The sequence below is a fragment of the Sycon ciliatum genome, chromosome 2 (assembly GCF_964019385.1).
Source record: "Sycon ciliatum chromosome 2, ocSycCili1.1, whole genome shotgun sequence".
In the NCBI taxonomy this organism is placed as follows: Eukaryota; Metazoa; Porifera; class Calcarea; order Leucosolenida; family Sycettidae; genus Sycon; species Sycon ciliatum.
This window is the reverse complement of record NC_088644.1, coordinates 9,421,797-9,440,254: the sequence shown is the minus strand read 5'-3', so window position 1 is coordinate 9,440,254 and position 18,458 is coordinate 9,421,797. Positions and strand designations below refer to the sequence as shown.

General features: G+C 45.4%; 1 protein-coding gene across 3 annotated transcripts in view; it reads right to left on the bottom strand.

Moving 5' to 3' along the window:
• Positions 1–18,458, bottom strand: part of LOC135808556 (uncharacterized) — a 128,773-nt gene that overhangs the window by 7,394 nt on the left and 102,921 nt on the right. For 2 of the 3 annotated variants that reach the window (XM_065321766.1, XM_065321767.1), the window contains exon 6: positions 17,242–17,557. In XM_065321766.1, coding sequence (XP_065177838.1) covers positions 17,242–17,557 — 316 coding nt within the window. Of the gene's footprint in view, positions 1–10,680; positions 11,112–16,357; positions 16,375–17,241; positions 17,558–18,458 lie in introns of those variants that run through there. The other variant, XM_065321768.1, reaches the window with a different exon arrangement.

The following is an 18,458-nucleotide window of genomic DNA, read 5'->3' as shown; positions in this document are numbered from 1 at the left end:
TACAAAACTCCGCATTCCGCGGTGCTTGGAACCAGGGAGTAGTGCAAGCCCAATGAAAGTCTATGTCATTTTTGACGTAATGTTGGAATTCCGCCGCGCGGATCCCCATGTACAGAGTTGCACACTCTGGGGGTTATGGACTCGTGGTCTTACCAAGAGGCTCTGCAAAAGCGATTGTCATTATCTTGCTGCAAAGAAAAAGCTTCTGTCGAGACTTCCTTTCATACGATGAATGAGTCGTCTTTGTTATCAGTTCGTTCCCCATGTGGTAATGCGGAAGAATCCATCTGGTTTTCAAATCATGAAATTTCTGCAGTACCACAATGTCGCGCTCACAGAACGGAACGGTGATCGTTCTGACGAAGTGTCATTCAACGACTTGACATGTCGCAGTATTGCAGTTGCAAGTCGAACAGAGGGGGGTATGTCAAAGAAGCTACACCTACAAAGTCGCTGCTAACTTGTTAAAAACTCTGAAGTGCTCGAGAAAAACACTTTGCCATTGTGCGTTGCGTGATTTGGAAATGATGGCTTGAAACACCGTCAGAAGTGTATTGTGTTAAATGAACCCTGGATAGGGGAGGATTGCCTTTGGGTCATTTCATAATACAAGCAATAATGATAATACCTTGTTATTCGGAAGAAACTCCCGTTTGGATTTGCGAAATAAAACAACCAACATCAAAAAATCACTAGGAGCTTGCTCGTAACTAGTGCCGAAAAATATTTTGAAACCCGGAAAATGGACATAGTTTACCGTAGCAAAGCGCTCCTCGCGCCACGGTGTGAGATGCACTTTCGTACAGTAGGGGTGACAGTGCATGGGGTCAGTGCGTACAGGCCAGCAGATCTTGCAAAAATGTGGTGGGCGTTTGCAGCGGACTTTACGGTATAGACCTGATCGATCTACCCAAACCAATGCTTCGTATGGATGCAATGGAACACCGATATGCAGACGATGGAATCATGCTCTTCTAGTTTCTGCGGTAAAGCCATGTTACCATGGCAATGCACCATTCTCGGGTACATATCCCTGAATGGTGACCAGAAGTCTGTATACGCGTATCCACACAAGGTACGTGTGTAGCTAGTCCAAGGGGTCGGAGGTGGTTACACAATCTAAGGTCAGTAAGGACGTGCATGTCATGTATTTGTAAACTTGCAAACTTTGCAAGACCCGCAAACGATTGCAGCTTCACATGAGACACTTCAAGGGCCGAACGGCCCAAACATGCACAAGCTGAGCCAACTGAGGTCGAAAATGTGAGCACCGTGCACATGCCATACGACGGTGCTCTTCATCGGCTCCAATGCGCTACATGTCCATCTATGTACGTGTTGCTAGATATTGCGGAAAAGATGCGGAACTTGCCGGGAATTCTCGGATTATGCAGAAAACTGCTGATTCGGGACAAAATCACGACATTTGTTGCATCCGTGGTATCGCTATTCGTGCAGCAGATCTACTCGCGAGTAGTACTGTGTAACAACCTACAGGAACATGGAAAGCACTTCGTGAAAAGTGCATTAAACTGTATAAAAGTGCATAAAACAACAAAAATGCGTGGAATCATGGATTTTCCAGAACTTATAGAAAAGAAAAAGGACCATAGCGCAACTTGTAGTTCCTTGGTCCTTTCTATAAATTTATCCTGGGCTCTCCATCCGAGTCCACTTTGCAGAACATCACGGATTTGGGCCAAAATCACGAAATTTATTGCATCCGTGGAATCACAATTTCCTGGAGGGACAAGATAGTCCTACAAAACGTCTGGCTTCTTCATGGGCGTTTTCAAAACAAAATTGTGTAATGGGGCGGGAGGGGGGGGGGGGGAGATCAAGCGCTGCTCGCTTCAACAGAGACTTGTACAAATTCTATGCACTCTGGAAAAAGATTGACGCAATACTGAAATAGTGAGCGTGCATACCGGTATGTGTTCGCAAGGAGGGGAGGCTATCAGGAGAATTGCATAATTTAATTTTTTCCTAATATTGATGCATAATAGGAAGGACAAGATGTTATGAGTCAGTACGAATTTGTCTTTTCGCTTATACATGAATATTATTGGCTCGCAATCCGAGTTCAAAATAATATTGGACTAGGATGGAGAGCCAAGGATAAATTAAATAGAAAAGAAACAGGACACCACCAGTTACTAAACAATCAGCAGTGTAGCAACTGGTTGTGTTAGTGGACATTATAGCGTAACTTGTAGTTCCTTGGTCCTTTTTCTTTTCAAAATAATATTGATCCATACGGTTTTCCCACACAAACACACAGTATCGAAGCAACTACCGCCAGTTCATATAATATTTATTATCATAGTATACTCCATTCCGTCAGCTAATGGCCTTATTGATATCCTAGTAGACACTCGTTCAAACCTTACGTATCCGTGAAAACCACAACTACAATAGCAAAATCGCTGCCACCAGAGACTCTTTGCGCATACGGTACTTACTGTCGTACTTCTTTGCCATAATCCTGCCAACAGCTCCGGAATCCAATCTTATGTCCCGAAGCAATGACCAATTGCAGATGATATTTGGTAAGCCGAAAGCGTTGGCGTACGCTCAACGCCCCTGCAGTGTTCCCACAACAGCTGCAACTAAAATAATAGTAATTTGTTATTATAGCTCGTATATCCTACTGTTCCTAGATCCTGTGACCGGCTTACCAGCGCAAGCTGGCTAGCGATTGACAATACAACAATGTGATGGCTAAACACCGAGTGCTGGTTCGCACACCGCCCTTCCAAAGACGACTCTCTCACTGATCAGCTTCATCCACTTCAAAGTTATAGTTATGATGCTCGGAAAACTAACTTGTAACATAATAAGTATACTTCAAGTGTTAGTTTTTTTTTCCAGTAGCGTCAATCCGTCATGCATGCTTTGTACTAGTACAGTAGTAGTACTAAGTCGTAGATCGCGCCGCGTGCGCGTGTGTGCGCGCCATCGAAAACTAAAATTTATAAAACTGTTACGTGTTACTTCATGAAAATGCAGTACATGAGATAGCGACCTTGGATATAACGACAAAATCGAGTCGACTGTTGCCTAAGTAAGTAGCAAGTCCTTTCTGAACATTATAGATCGGGTATAACGACGTCGAAAATAACGACAGATCGCTGACACTTTTTGGTGCCCTGGGCCTGGCCGCTGCTGGCCGAAGACCTCAAAATAATTCATCGAATAACGACTTTCCTCTCGAAAATAATCAAGCGGAGTACGAGTGCAAGTGGCTTCATGACATGGCCATGGGCCGGGGACATGACTTTTTTGTCAGTGTCACATGCCAGGCCCTCGGCGCGGCTATGATAGTTGATAGATCTAGTCTGGTTCACTCCCGAGTCCCGATCCCTGCTTCCAAGTAAATCTACTATTACTAGGGGCGCGTTCGAATTGTCACTCTGTGACTTTTCGAGGAGTTTCGTTTTTCTGAAGAGGTGGCGCCATGGCCTTATTGGCCTCTTCGGAAAAACGAAGCTCCTCGAAACTCCACAACCTCAACCGATGGGAGAGGTGGATTACATAGTTTCGAAGACGGTCTGGAATAGCTACGTCACGTAGTACGTGGAGATGGTCGATCTGATCGGACGTCATCATCGCCATGACAATTCCACTGAAAAACTCTCAATTTTATAATTTTAATGATAGAAACCGTTCTAAGCTAATAGTAATAAGGGACACTTCAACTAATCTCTTTAAAAATTTGTTTGAACAGTTGATGAAGACAATTCGAACGCGGTCTAGTACAATGTAGTAGTTAGTTCTACAGTCATGTGCATGATGTAGACGTCTATTGTTAGATTGACAGCATGAAACAAGGTGGAGGCCATTGACATTGTTTCTATTTCCATCGCTTGACACTTATCACGTCACTACAGTACAGAGACCAGACATTGCTCAATGTAAATAGTAGCTGTGCAGAATTCATTGCGCTCATGCCTACCAGGTAGTTCCTTTCAAAAGGTGAAGGAAATTTCTACGACGTAGTTCTCTGTGAAGAGGCCAGATATCTACCGTGGTTGAACATCTCCACGTTTCCTCCATTTGACACGAGTTGACAGCGGAGGTAAGACGTACATGTAACTCCAGCTTGTTCTTTGCTTTACATTTATGAGGGTATACATATAAATAAAACCCGCATGATCACATTGAGGCACTTGCAGTTGTTCAGGTTTGTACCTTAAATTCAAGTTTACTTAAAGCAGTACACGTTTACACGACAAGATAATCAACATACGGGTTAGTCCCCAGCTGCATCAATGAAGGTAACCAACGTGTAGCAAAAATGAGGCACTTGCAGTTGCTCAGGTTTTTGTAGATGAAAATCAAGTCTTCCTGACCAGTACCAGTTTACGTAACAAGATCAACAAACAAGTCATTTACGAACTGAAGTAGGTGAGGTACCCAACGTGTAGCCGGGGTGTTCCGACGTGGTGAATGCCTACCCATGGCCACGTTGGGACATCACCAACCCAGAGAGCACCTTCTTGCGACAGTGTCATGGGGTGGCAGTAACTGTTGACAGCTGACGAGCTGAGAGAAGGACGCCATGGGCAGAAGTTGGAAGAAAAGAAGATTTAGGAAAAATTCAGGTTTAAGTAGCTACATGACTATCAGGACGACATCCAGGAGCGATCAAAGAATACACGACGGACGTAAGGAGAAGTCTAAAACTCCCCTATCATAATGAGGGTCAGAACCGGGTTCAACACCCATCATTATGGTTCAAATGGTCCGAAGGGACCGGGGCTCTGCCAACCGTGGAATGTTGTAGTAAGGCCACTGTTTCCGAACACAGTGTCCTCCACCTTGTTTCATGTTGTCAATCTAACAATATGTGTGAACTATAACAAGGTTTATCTAATCACTGTGTGACTAGTTTTGAACTAGTATTGGGTTATATAATATGTAGACTTCTCTACTAGCAGATCTACTACTGTACAAGTACAAATTTTCGTTCACGAAATCTTTCTTCATTTCACTCCAGGCTTGTTTTAAAAGGGAAGTTAAAGCTAAAATCAAAATTTCACCAGTTGTAGTCTTCGGGGTGCAGAGTCAAATGGTCTTGGTCCGAGGAAGCTGAGATGCTCCCTTCCTACTTTAATCCCAATCGAACTCGCGCACTTCCACCGAAACTGGGTGACTGCGCCCTACTAGATGGGGATTTGTATGCAAAATGTCACTAAAAGCGCCATGTCGTTCTTATTAAAGCACGGATGACCGCGATTGGCCCATATGTTGTAGTCTTTTGGGTGCTGAGTCGACTGGTTTTGGTCCAAACGGCTGCAAAGCAGCGTTCCTCCTTTATTCCCAATCGAACATGGTTGAACAAGCGGTCACGTGCTCCTGCGTACACCAGTCACCTGGTCACTGTGCCTGCAGGGTACAACTTACTAGCCTGTTTGACCGTTTTGGGGTTCAGTTCTGTCACTCGAGTTGAACTCGAGTTGAACCTTGGTGTGAAAGTGCGTGGACAGTTCTACACAGGCACTGTGGGACCTGGTTCTAAAGACCACCTGGCTTTAACAACCGCTTTTCCTTGCACCGTGGGGTGGTTGCTTAAACCAGGTTTTACTGTACTTGTAAATTTATAATATTCGCGGGATCCGCGATAGCATCACTTGAATGTTCAGAGACACACAAGCTATAGCCTTCCCGTCAGCAGGCTACCACTAATGCACTATGCCTTTATACGGTCCTAAGTGGTGAATGCAGACCTCACAATTGAGTCAGGGGAGAGGAGGTGAGTCTCTACAAGCCAATCGTGCGTGTGACGGCCCATAACCCTGCACAAGGCTGTAGACGCATCATTGTTATCCTCACTCCGAGCTGTGAGTAGCGTGGGTGTCGCGCGCAGTTCACCACGCGTAAAAAGTCTTTTTACACGCTTCCTGCTACCAGCGCGGGTCTCGAACTCGGGACCTCATGATTTGCAGGCAGGCCTGCAAACCCATGATCATCATATTCGTTGGTGCATCTACACGTACAATGTACTCAGGTAATTTCCAGAGCAGAGGGCCCATGACTTCCAAGCACAAGTATCTCGATTTTCGGGATTATTCAGCATTTTTGGATGAGCTCTCGCGATCCCGAAATACCTGTCGATTATCCTGAAAATGATTGTACAGCAAACAAGTCTTGATATTGTACGTGGAGCGTGGCGTATGTAGTCGCATTGATTCAGGATGGCCGTAGCTGTAGACGTGTAGTCACAGTGCCTGGGTCTACTACTAGCACTCCTTCCATGAACAGTCCCAGAAAAGCCTCCGTTTTGAGTCTGGAACATTCGTAAAAATTTAATGTGATCATCATCAGGGAGTCCTACACATACTAGGTATGTGTAGGACTCCCTGATCATCACCATCATCTACATGTATATCACGACATGTTGGTTCCATCTAGGCCCCCACGGATAATGGTGGAGAATTTGATGGATTCTTCTTTTCAATATGCTCGCATTCTGCTCCAAAATAGCACAGATAATTATTCTGCTTCGGAAAAATGGAAATTGTGGTTTAGATTACTAATGTTGCAGATTGATAACAGCATACATGTATTTTGTAGCATACATTTACATCATGTTCTACGAAACAGAAAAAAAAACACAAGAAGCACAGAATTATTATTACTCAGCAGGCAAAGGTGCGGTAGTATAGTAGTCGCGAGGGCATTGTGAATGTTAAAATTGTTTTTATGAGAAACCACAAACCTCGAGAACAGAATACTGCATGATAGAAGTGGTTGCAAACGCAACTGTGGTGGTGAAACTGGAGCATCTCCGCCGACCTGAGGTCTCGGCTTCAGCGACACTTCAGTCCACCAAAAGGTGGGGAGGAGTAGGCACAGGGGGAGGGGAGGGGGGAGTACATTTGTATAGAGGGTGAAAAATGGAAAGATGATACATGTGATAGAGTAAAAAGGGGGAGCCAGGGTGCAAGCGGAGAGGGTGTCCAGGGAGGGTTCAGAGGGCATCTGTGGCTGAGTGCCAGTCTCGACTGCGGAGAGACTTGTAGGCGCCTTCCTTGAATGCCTACATTCCCCCGGGCCCTTCTGCTGGGAAGGTTGCGTAGCAGGGCAGATGGAAGACGATTCCAGCCTTGGATCGTGGCATGGGGGAATGACCGGAGAGCACTATAGGGCTTGAAAGTGATGACGTTTAAAACGGCCTGGGAGTAGTTAGTTGACACCAGATTTCTATTTTGGATCCACTAAGGTGTGACTTTGCTATTGCCTCAGTATGTGGGTGCATAGCGACCCATTCATGTCGTATGCAGGTGCGACTTTTACTTCGCCACCAGTTGTCACCCCGCCCCCACTAGCCAAATCAGCCAGTTTCACTGGCTACATCGCCTTGCTGTGAGTAAGACCGCTTGAAATGTGCTTGGATCCATACAAAAACTGGATCCACCTAATTGGATCCAGGTGGATCCAGTTTTGAATTTTTCAAATAATTGTTGCTATGCTGTGCCGTACATGTAGCACTTTCAAGCCCTATTCGGGCGCGCTCACACTGCGGCCATGAGCATGCGTCCATGCGTCAGCAAAACGCAGAAACATGGCAGTCGTGCTCACGCTACACGCCTACAAGTGTAGACGTGAAGTTGTCACACAAACTTTACGAATTACAGTTCGTATCCAAAATAGTTCGTGCGTTTCCGAAAAAAAAGGTGGGGCCCTTTTTGGAAGTAATTTTTCGCATGTTGCAATTTGGAGGAAGTGCCTCGTGGATCGTTTTCTTGAAGTCGACGAAAATCATTCATGCCATCATGTAGGTTTGGACTCTTGAGGGGCTGACATCCAAGCGCTTTCGCTTTCTTGACCTCGTGGTCAGAGCAAGTGCCCGTGCAGTGGAAATTCCGGTAGTGGTTTATTTTGTCTGTTGCCGAGATGAGAACTGTATTTTGCGATGATATGTAACTGAAATGTCTTGAGGTATGGCATTCCATCATCGCGGAAAAGTAGAGAAAGATGATTTCCCAAACCGAAAAGCAAGACCAAGCTGCCATCGTATTGAATGAGTACACTGTAGAAATTGGTCACTGACCCGATCAACTGACAACGAAGCAACTAAAAACAAAATTGACATCGTCCAAATATATTATTATATGGCGGTGTGTGCGTACAGCACCGCAACTACAAAACTAAAATGTGCAAATGTCGAGGATGACATCGACAACCGCGGAGTTTCATGAATCAACACACCAGAATTTGAGAAATTGAACATACTACAGGACAGGTTGTACACAAATACGCTTCACGTCTACGATCATGTTGCCGCCAAGTCGTAGCACCCCCCCCCCCCCCCCCCCCCTCTCCGGAGGTCGCGGTCACGATTTGAAACGTGGCCGCGATATTTTGGTCAAGTCCATGCCGTTGCCATGCAACTTGGACGCGTGGCCGCATGGGCGCTGGTTTTGGTCGCAGTGTGAGCGCGGGCTCCGGCGGGCAGTGTTGGTACTAGTTGGTGCTGGTGCTGCTCCTCTTGCTGGTGGCCAGTGGAACCCCGCGGTGCTGGTTAGCAACTGCCCTCGGTGGTGTCATGATGGTCAGGATTGGGGGACCGTCAATCCAATGCAGCTTGTACAGGCATGTGAGTGCTGCGGCTTGCCGCCGAACAGTGAGGCTTGGGAGATAACACCCTGGGCCGATGAGCTTTAGGGCTCGGTGCTGTACCTGGTCCAGCTGGTTCAGGGTAGACTGGGACGCACCCAACCATGAATGCGGGCAGTACTCAAGTACTGGGCGGACGAAGCCGCGATACACGGCACACTTAGCTTTGTTGTCGGGAATTGTTTTTCAAACTTTGGAGCAGGGTGCAGGTTTTCGCGCTCTGAGGCTCCCACAGTAGAAAACTATGTTGACATCTGATAGCTTTGGCTCACCTCCGCCATGCCTCCAACAAAATCTGCCGTTTGCGAGCTGACAGATTCCAAAGTAAAACTGTTGTGCTCCCTCCCCGGGATCGAGTCGTCAATTTCGGACGTAGTAAAGACGCTGGCAACATTTGTGATGGAGTCCGCAGACCGCGATACACGACAAAAGAACAGGACCGATGATCTGTCGAGGCAAATTGCAGGCCTGAACGAGGAGGTTGTCGCCCTCGGAGCTAAGATATGCTTAGCTCGTACTGTTGTCCCTCTTGCGGGAATGCGACTAGATGGTAGGATGTGACCGTGTTGTGAATGGTAAATGGCCCTCAGCGTCTGTTCTCACAACACTCCATGTCATACTTGCCAACCCAGCCAAAGCAAATCCCTTAGGGCGCGTTTGGTTGGTACGAACTAGAACAGGATTCACCAGAACAGCGTGTTTGGTTGGGACTGCACCTGTTCTGGGTCGGCCAGAATATGATCTGCTTGCTCCGGCCTCTAGGCCGGAGCACACCGAGCAGTTTCACTTTTTCACAGTGAAACCTGGCGGGAACATCGATTTTGGTCCCAAATGATCACATGCATACGCTTTTTGGGTTGGACTCGTACCGTACAAAGTGACCATGGTGACCCATACACATTTTGAAGAATGCACCAAGTTTGGCACATTTTTCCACAAAAATGTGCTTTGTTTCTGGAGTACCGTTTGGTTGGCATGAGGCTGCTCCATGTGCACGAGCTGTTCGATCCTGTTCTAGATCGTGCCAACCAAACGCACCCCTAGTCACACACCCTTAATTTTCTCTCATTTCCCTTATTTTTCTGGTTTTCGCCAATTTCGGCCATTTTCTATTTTTTGGGGCAATTTTTGATTATTTTTGCGTATTTTTCCGCAATTGTTGGCATTTTTTTCTTTCTTTTTATTCATTTCTAACCCATTGCTCATTGGAGGACCAAAACCTGAGTTTCTTCATTGCCAGATCGCCCCTACATGTGTGATTCTGTGATTTGCAGGGCCGCATATGCCCTTGTCACACCAGAAAACAACCTATTTTTATGAGCACTCATGGTTCAGTGCTATACCGGTAGTTTTTCAATCAAAGTCAAAAAGCCCCGGTATGACCGTAGTTTCCCGGTATGGTTGGCAAGTATGCATGCCATGTGCGACACTGACTCACGCTGCTGCTTGGTGTTCACGAGGCGTTTGTCGCACTGGACACGGATGTCGGATCGATCCAAAATCATGAAAAACGACTCCCTGTACAGCTGTGCGCACGCGCTTGTGCTGCAATCAGAAATGGCAAGTTTAGTTAGGGAAGAGAAAAATTGGCCATGATGGCCCCCTCCAGGCAAGAAGCTCTGTGCTGTGAGTGTGGCCACTTGTGACAAGTGGATTGCGGAGTGTGACTCATGGCCAGCATTCATAGTCTAAGCCGCAGGAGAGATTTTGGAGTTTTTTAGGCGTTTCAAAGTACGGCTAACACCCCGGAAAGCACGGTAGGTCGTCAAAAGGTCCCAAGAGGTTCCTTGCACAAAGCTGGATACAATATCCTCTAAGCAAAATTAGGTAGCCAAACTGCAATACAGCACTGTCGGTCACCAAATAACTGGGGGGGGGGGGGGGGGGGGGGGGTAGCCTCATAGCCTAGACCATCCTTATTAATTTTCATGTATTACAGTCTATGCACAGTTGAGTCACCGTTTATACATTGGTATACTGTGCTTGTTGAAATTCTAGCCTGGTCGCTCTTCGGCGCTCCATTCTTCTGCGCCCGGCAGTACAGTAGGTGGCACCGGCTTTCGGACAGTACGAGTTTAGATTGAGAACTTGAAAAGAAAAGGAAAAAAACTCAGCATTTTGAAAATCCTACATCATTGTGCACGATAAAGGGAGCTGCATAATTCTAAATACTATCTAGCTAGGGATTATTCATTGGTTTGAGGGAAAGATGCAAACGTGAAAAGTCTGGAGAAAAAATTGACTTCGAAACTCACGCTTCCTGTGAATCCACACAGGCAGGTGACCTAGGGATGAAATCATGACTTGTATAATTACATTAGTCACTAAATTAGTGATACTCTCATCCGATGACTTTCCATTTCCAGCACAGTGCTCCTTTGAATACAGCAGTGTTCGCGTTGCTGCTGCCCTATCGTCGATTCTTGCTTGCCGAAGAACTCATATGCCAGATGACGCGCACCGGATTACTGACACCATCTGCGCCTCACCTACAGGGGAAATATTTCAAAGCAGGTATAGACGTTAGATACACGACTATTGACAGCTCAACCAGTATACATTATTCAACCATGCATGCCTCTGCGGCATGTAGTTTCGAATTCAACTCAGTTGTGGAGCTGCATGTCAGTGTTACAAAGTGCCCTCTACCCCCATGTGTACTGCCCAGTGACATTTTCCAGAATGTTTCAGAGTTTTGCGTACTCGGTATTTCAGGTCAACATTTTGACTGCTTTAGGCTGTGTTTACACAACAACGCTGGGGGTGAAAACTAGGGGTCAAAGGGGTGTTCCGGGTACCCGGGTACCTGCCCGTTAATCTCAGGTACCGTGAGTAAAATGGTACCCGTTTCGATTTCGGTGATCAAGTCAGTACGAAACCACGCTGCTGGGATCGTGCATTCCAGGCGGGAGTCAATTATTTACAACTCCAAGCTACATGCCTGCATTGTTATTGCATTTTCGCATCTAGTAGATCCACCTCTGCGACTATCAGACTCAAATCAACTGGCGAATTACAATGTGATATCAAATTGCAACCTGAGAACAGATAAATTACTATCATGGTTTATATGAAAATTGCGCAAAAATTAAAACATGGCTGCTAAAGGGTACCCGTTAACCCACCCGTTAAGAAAATTACCCGTTCGTTAGTTAAAGGTACACCCGTTTGACCCCTAGTGAAAACGCAACAAAATCCTTTCGGATGCATGGTTCATTTACACGGTACGCAGAGCAAAACGTAAAAGTTGTACACCAAAACGGAAGAAAACTAAAACGCTGGCCAAGGTTGAAGAATTTGAAAACGGAAATGTTCTGCCGGATAAATTTGGGTGTGTAAACAGTCGAAACGGTCTGCTGGCCTAGTTTTCCGTCACGTTTGTTCCGTTTTCGGCCGTTCACACGGATCCGACAATCAAAAAAAATTGTTTTTACAATTTTCGTCATGTGACGAGTGCTGTCGTGTGGCCTGTTTTCAACTATTCCTTGAGTGTGATTGGTGCTTCCACGGCAACACTTGGCACATGACGAACTTTGGCGGATCCTTTGCTCCCGTGTAGACGAGCAAAAACGATACAAACCAAGACCACCTTGGATCGGCTTTGATCGTGTAAAAGCACGAAAACGAAAAAAGGAATGCGTGAGTGAAAACGGAAAACTGGCGTGCGTTGTCGTGTAAACGCAGCCTTAGTGTAATTCGGAAAAAACCGGTACTGTACAACTTTTCCAGCCACAGAGTTCACGTGTGAAGCCTAATACAAGTACAATTTTCAACTTCATTGGGTCATAACTTTGGTCTACTTTGCTTGATTTTTACAAGTCCAGGGCTCGTTGGAAAGCTCTTGGCAGGAGCAACGCCAGGATACTAAGTTCCAATATGAAGCCGTCACAAATCAGGCGCGCTAACGCAGCAAAGTTGCCTCCACGCCTAGTAATATGCATGCAAATTCCTCCCACCAACACCATTCCACTCTCCTTCGTCGCAGAACGCTCACATTTTTTTGAGGCGATTTAAACTTCAGCCGGCTACATCATTATGATGTGCTCAGTCGCCCAAAGAGCAGGCGAAAAGGGATTTTCCCCCAAATTGGCGAAGAGATCGATCAAAAATTTGAATTTGCCAAGGTGAGAATACCTGAATACGGTGCGCGGTATCTCTGGAGTCCGACATCGTAACTATTCGGCGATTGTTGCATTGGACAGCTTGGAGTTTTCGCTACCACTTAGATCCTTCGATTGTTGAATTTGCACAAGAAACTATGGAGTTACGAAGTTTTTAATAGTCGAACATACATGATCGTCTTTGGGATAATTCGTTTGAAATCCGTACTGCGGACAAAACTTCGTTTTTCCGTAAAATACAGACAATTACGGTTGGCGGTTGGCGACACTGCCATGTATAGCTTTCAACAGCCAAGCAGGATAATAATATTATTAACAAGAGTGTCTGTAATGGACTAGGATGGAGAGCCAAGGATTAATTTATGTCCTTTCTCTTTTGTATAAGGTGCCATCCGTAAATACCGATATTTATTTAGAAACGAAAACTAGTCGTTTCTCTTCAACCCCCTCCCCCCTCCCTCCGGAACGAACACATACAAACGACGCATAGTATCGATGTTTTTCTTTTTTTTCTGGACGTGCCCACACATATAATTATTGTACATACAAACTGTGCATCGATACTTTTCGAGAAACGAACAGGCGCTCCCCCCCCCCCCCCAAAAACGACTAGTTTTCGTTTCTAAATAAATATCTAAGAGTGTCTGTAACGACCAAATATCACCGGACATGGCCAAATTTCCGATTTCATCCCTGGATAGACCTCATTCACCCGTTATGACTGTTTGGTTCTTTGGATTTTGTGCAAATTATAAAAAACTGAAAATTGACTAAAATACGCACTGAAACAAGGTACGAGAATGAGGGGTCATATCACTACTGCTCACAACACGGCGCAGCCAAACCCACTTTGTTCGCACACCGATCAAAGTTACCTTGCAGTTTTTAGACATCAAACTGGCGACTGGCGACTTGCTGAGCACCTCGAACAAATCGCTCAATAGACCAATCCCGAAAAGATGTTTTGGGTTCGTGAAAGGCGTGCAAGCCAGCTCGAGTCAAGTGCATAGTTTTTCATTTAGTTTGTATGTATCAGCTCATGGCGGAGGAGAAAGAGATTTTTTCTCGCCGAGCTGAAGCTGAAGGATTTCAGGGAGTCCTGCGGGCAGCTAGTCAAAGGACTGTCGGTACCCCAGGCTGACCCTGACGGAGTTTGGAGGCCAGCTAGCTCTCGGCGAGGAAAGGAACATTCGTTAGGTGATCGACTCCCCATGAAAGAAATACTAGCTACATAGCGCTGACCCGTAGACAGGCACAGTGGGTTGGTCTAATACCATGATTGAGAAACAAGAGGCACCGGGCTCAAGTTCTGCTGGTAAGTGGAAGGATTTTTTCCAGCCGTGCTGCAACCCACAGTGAATTGGGAACTTGTGGCCGGGCACAAGGAAAACTTGGATGTACCAAATGGGATTTCGGCCTTTGGCCTCTGGTTTGTGGATTTGATCTTCCCTTACCGTTTATGAGCCGAATCTGAGGCCCGATCATGGGGTGGTGGCTTCCCACGGAAGCGGAAAGGTGGTTTTTGACCCGCCCGGTATGTGAACCTTTTTTTTTAGCGACGACATGCCTCGCCAATTACGTCGTTAGCTAACAGCCACACCTCAAATTGTACTGCCTCCTACTCTTTACTCAAAAATTATGTTACTCTTTCTACGTTTCGGTGTATGATCATCATCAGAAACGAGGAAATGTATGGGAGGCTGTGGCTTGTTATAGTCCCCAAATAACATCAGATGAGAGAATTACAGACAGGGAAAAGGCTATTGTACAGACATACAGTGAACTTCGCTAATAACGACTGCGGATATAACGACAATTCGCGAATAACGACAGCATTTCCATGCCCAGAGCAAAGTCCCATCCAACTGTAATACATATAATGAGACTTCGGGGATAACGACACTTCGCGAATAAGGATACTTTTCTGATGCCCCGCCGAGTGTCGTTATAAGCGAAGTTGACTGTAATTCATACTACACGATAACCAAAGGTACCCCATTTTCTTGAGTATAAGCCGCACTTTAGCTTTCCCTACTAGTTGCTGTTACACTCACAGATCCTTATGCACAGATATACAGCATTCCCTCACTAGTGGGACCATTGTTATTAGGCTAGGGCCTGTTTTGGACTTCCCACTCTAAATAAAGAATACAAACAAACAACAACTTTAAACACTCAGAATTCACCCAAAAGAAAAGAATGGGAGTGAGGATTATAGTCCGATGATCAAAGTAACGATGAAAAATTGAGTAGATGTCTGTATTTCGTGGCAAAAAAATGGGGGGGGGTGCGGCTTATACTCCAGTGCGGCTTATACTCCAGTGCGGCTTATACTTCGAAAAATGCGGCATGCATTTGACAACCAACACCTCAGCAGCAGCAGCAGCAGCAGCATGGCAAATCGATCATACCGCACCAGCTACGCTCGGATTTAAACTAAGTTTTACTTCTAGATCTGCTGGTTCACAATGTTCGACAATTTGCAAGTCCTGACTACTGTAGTCTTAACCTGGAGCTGCATCACCGACCTACAGCAGGCGCATAGCTCGATCGTGTGTAGTCAGCGTAGTCCAGTAACCGCACCAGAAAAAATGGCCGTCATAGGTACTACATAGTCAAAATAGGAAAAATGGCACCTGTGAGGTTGCCTGTGGTGCATCATGGTCACCACAGACGGGCTCTGGTACATGGTCACCACAACACAGATGTGCAAGCTATACCCCTGTACAGATAGCCTTTGAAGCTGATGGATTTTCCGACTTGAACTTCTTCCGCAAACGCTCGCAACACTAGTCAGTTTTGCAATCCGAAATTCAGTTCGGGGTTTAAGTTCATTTGTCGAAATTCGAGTTTTCAAACGAAAGTTTCTTTTGCAAGTCAACATCATGACTTGTATTTTCTTGTGCGCTCCGGCATGAGCAACGTACTGTCCTGGGCGCCTTTTTTGCTGATTCCAGCAAACCTTTAACCCAAACCCATCTTCCTTAAACAGATGTGCGCTGGATTGGAGAACCGCTTTTTGCAGCTTCTTTGGCCCAAGGCCATTAAAATCAGTGTTACAGACACTACGCACCCTGTCGTTTTCATTTCTGCCAATTTTCAGCTGATCACCTACTCTGGGGGCATGCCGAAGTCATCAGATTCATCGCACGGAACAGTACGCATTACAATATGATAAGCTGCCCAGAGTTGGAAGAATTGTTGGGACTTTCGTAGCTCGTTGGCTTTTTTATTGTAAGGAGTATCTCAAGAACAAACGGGATTTTCAGTCTTTGGCCACTTTGGTGATGGGTCTGATCTACTCACCTCCCACCGCTTTAGGAGCTGCATCTGCGCCTTGATCTTTGAGGGTGGGGGCGTCCCAGCGGATGCGGAAAATTCTATCTCCATCCGAGTCTCACGCGAACCGCGGATCTTTCTTTTCTTCTTTTTCTCTATCTCAAGAGCAGCACACCTATACTGAGATGTACTCGCTGACTGTGCTACAAGTGATTACTTGTGCTTCAGCGGGGTTCAAAGCATCACTGGCTATATCCGTCTCAACGTTAGTGAACAAGCAAGCCGTACAATTTATGCAGAACATGATTGCTTATCTCTAATAGAGCTCAACTAACCTCATGTCTTCATCGAGCTGACCATTACCAAGAATGCAGCACAAACAAAGAAGAGACAAGACGAGCAAGCACAAACACAAACAATGCCATGGGTGGTTAGGAAAACACGCACGCCCCCCCCCCCCCCCCCCCAATAACATACATGTTGCTCAAATTGCCGCATGATCCATCTTTCATCATAACCTAGAAAACGTCACAAAGTTTACATTGTTCACATAGCATTCACGCACATGCAGACACATGCACTGCTAAGCATTACCACAGTGTCAACTCACTTGTTTTCCTTCGTTACCTATCCGTCCTTTTACTTCCCACACATGTGCCGGTAACAAGCACACTCCATCTCATTAATTTGTCACACTTCACATCTCTACGCCCCCCTGCACGTATATTAAATGTTCTCCCTAGCTCGTTGTCAATGTTCAGACAATTTCCCACATGACTATGTCTAAAAATCGATAAGGAAACCTTTTTCATTCATTTTGATTATAATTATGTTGTTGCTTCCACGCTCAAAAATCCGCTTTGTCAATACTATTCATCACTCCCATGAAGCTCTTTTCTCCACATCACATTTACATTTGATTCTCTTTGATTGTTTTGTGCATGGAAGACCTTCTCTTTACATTTTCATGGAAATTAATGATGATGAAACAAGCAATTCAAACCAATGAATGTTTAGCCTGTGGCAAGTTATGTATGGTCATGTGACAATTCACCAATATAAGTAAAATAATGCATGCACACGGAAGGTCAACTGACTTTGTCACGTGACTATCCATGTGGCTAGTCATGTCCTGTGCCCACATGCTGATCCCCCCCCCCCCCCCCCACCTCATTCTTACTCCATACCTTGCTTCCACAGCCACAAATCCATGTCTTACCCCAAACAATCGCTTGAGCTCTTCACATATAGTGTCGCCATTCTCCAGTCCCAGCAGATTAATGCACTCCAGTACTGATTCGTTTCCAGGTCCTTGTTTCGCCCATAAATTGATCATTGTAGCGAGCCAGTTCTTTGGTTCACGATCCTGTGATATAGAAAAACCATTGTCGACCTTCCTCTGGCCAGAGTTCAAGAGCCCTTCTGTCCCAAGGGCTACATCGGCCAAAGAACACATTTCTTCATAGCCGATGCGATCACAGAGGAACTTTACCAAGCTTCTCTGTGCTATATCTGATGTCATCCATTTTGATATACTGCATTAACACAAGCCCACACAACGGTAAGGACACAATACTTTCGAAAACACGAATCATATAGAGAACAGAAAATGGTTTTGATTTTTGATACTAGCATTAGAAAAAACGGCGAGGAGACAAAAAAATTAAGTATCGCAATCGATAAGACGAGCTGAATCGACATTTGTGTACAGTCTACTTCGCTAATAACGACTGCGGATATAACGACAATTCGCGAATAACGACAGCATTTCCGTGCCCAGAGCAAAGTCCCTTCCAACTGTAATACATATAATGCGACTTCGGGTATAACGACACTTCGCGAATAAGGACACTGTTTTGATGCCCCACCGAGTGTCGTTATACGCAAAGTTGACTGTATACTGTATTCATGCAGTGTAAAATGGTGGAGACAATGTGCAATAAAACAATGAAGAAATAGTGAAGAGAACGATTAGGATTCAAACAAGTTTTCGTATAACACTCATCAGGAATCTTCATTGTAGTCTAAAGGACATGGCAACATAATTGAACTAATAAGAATAACCAAAGTAAGAAATAAGACACCTAAAACTGCAGCACTGAAATAATGCAAGTGTAAAGTGTACAAGGAAAGGCAAGAGCAAACAGCAATGTGTGTGTTAAAAATTAACTTAGAAATCAAATAGGACAAAGCGCTAATACAAACATCAAAACATTTCACCCAGAACAATGATAGGCTACTAGCCTCTGGGTCATCCCTGAAATGAACATAATGGTAATAACGGCCGCGCTTGGCCACAATAGAGAGTTTACGCTTCCTGTTTTCTCAATTTCGGACTTGAGAAAAAAACGTGCGTCGAATCGCATTTTTCTCACCATGACATGGCCCTCTGTCGCGTTGAAGTCTCACGTTGCAACGTAAGATGCGCCACTTGGG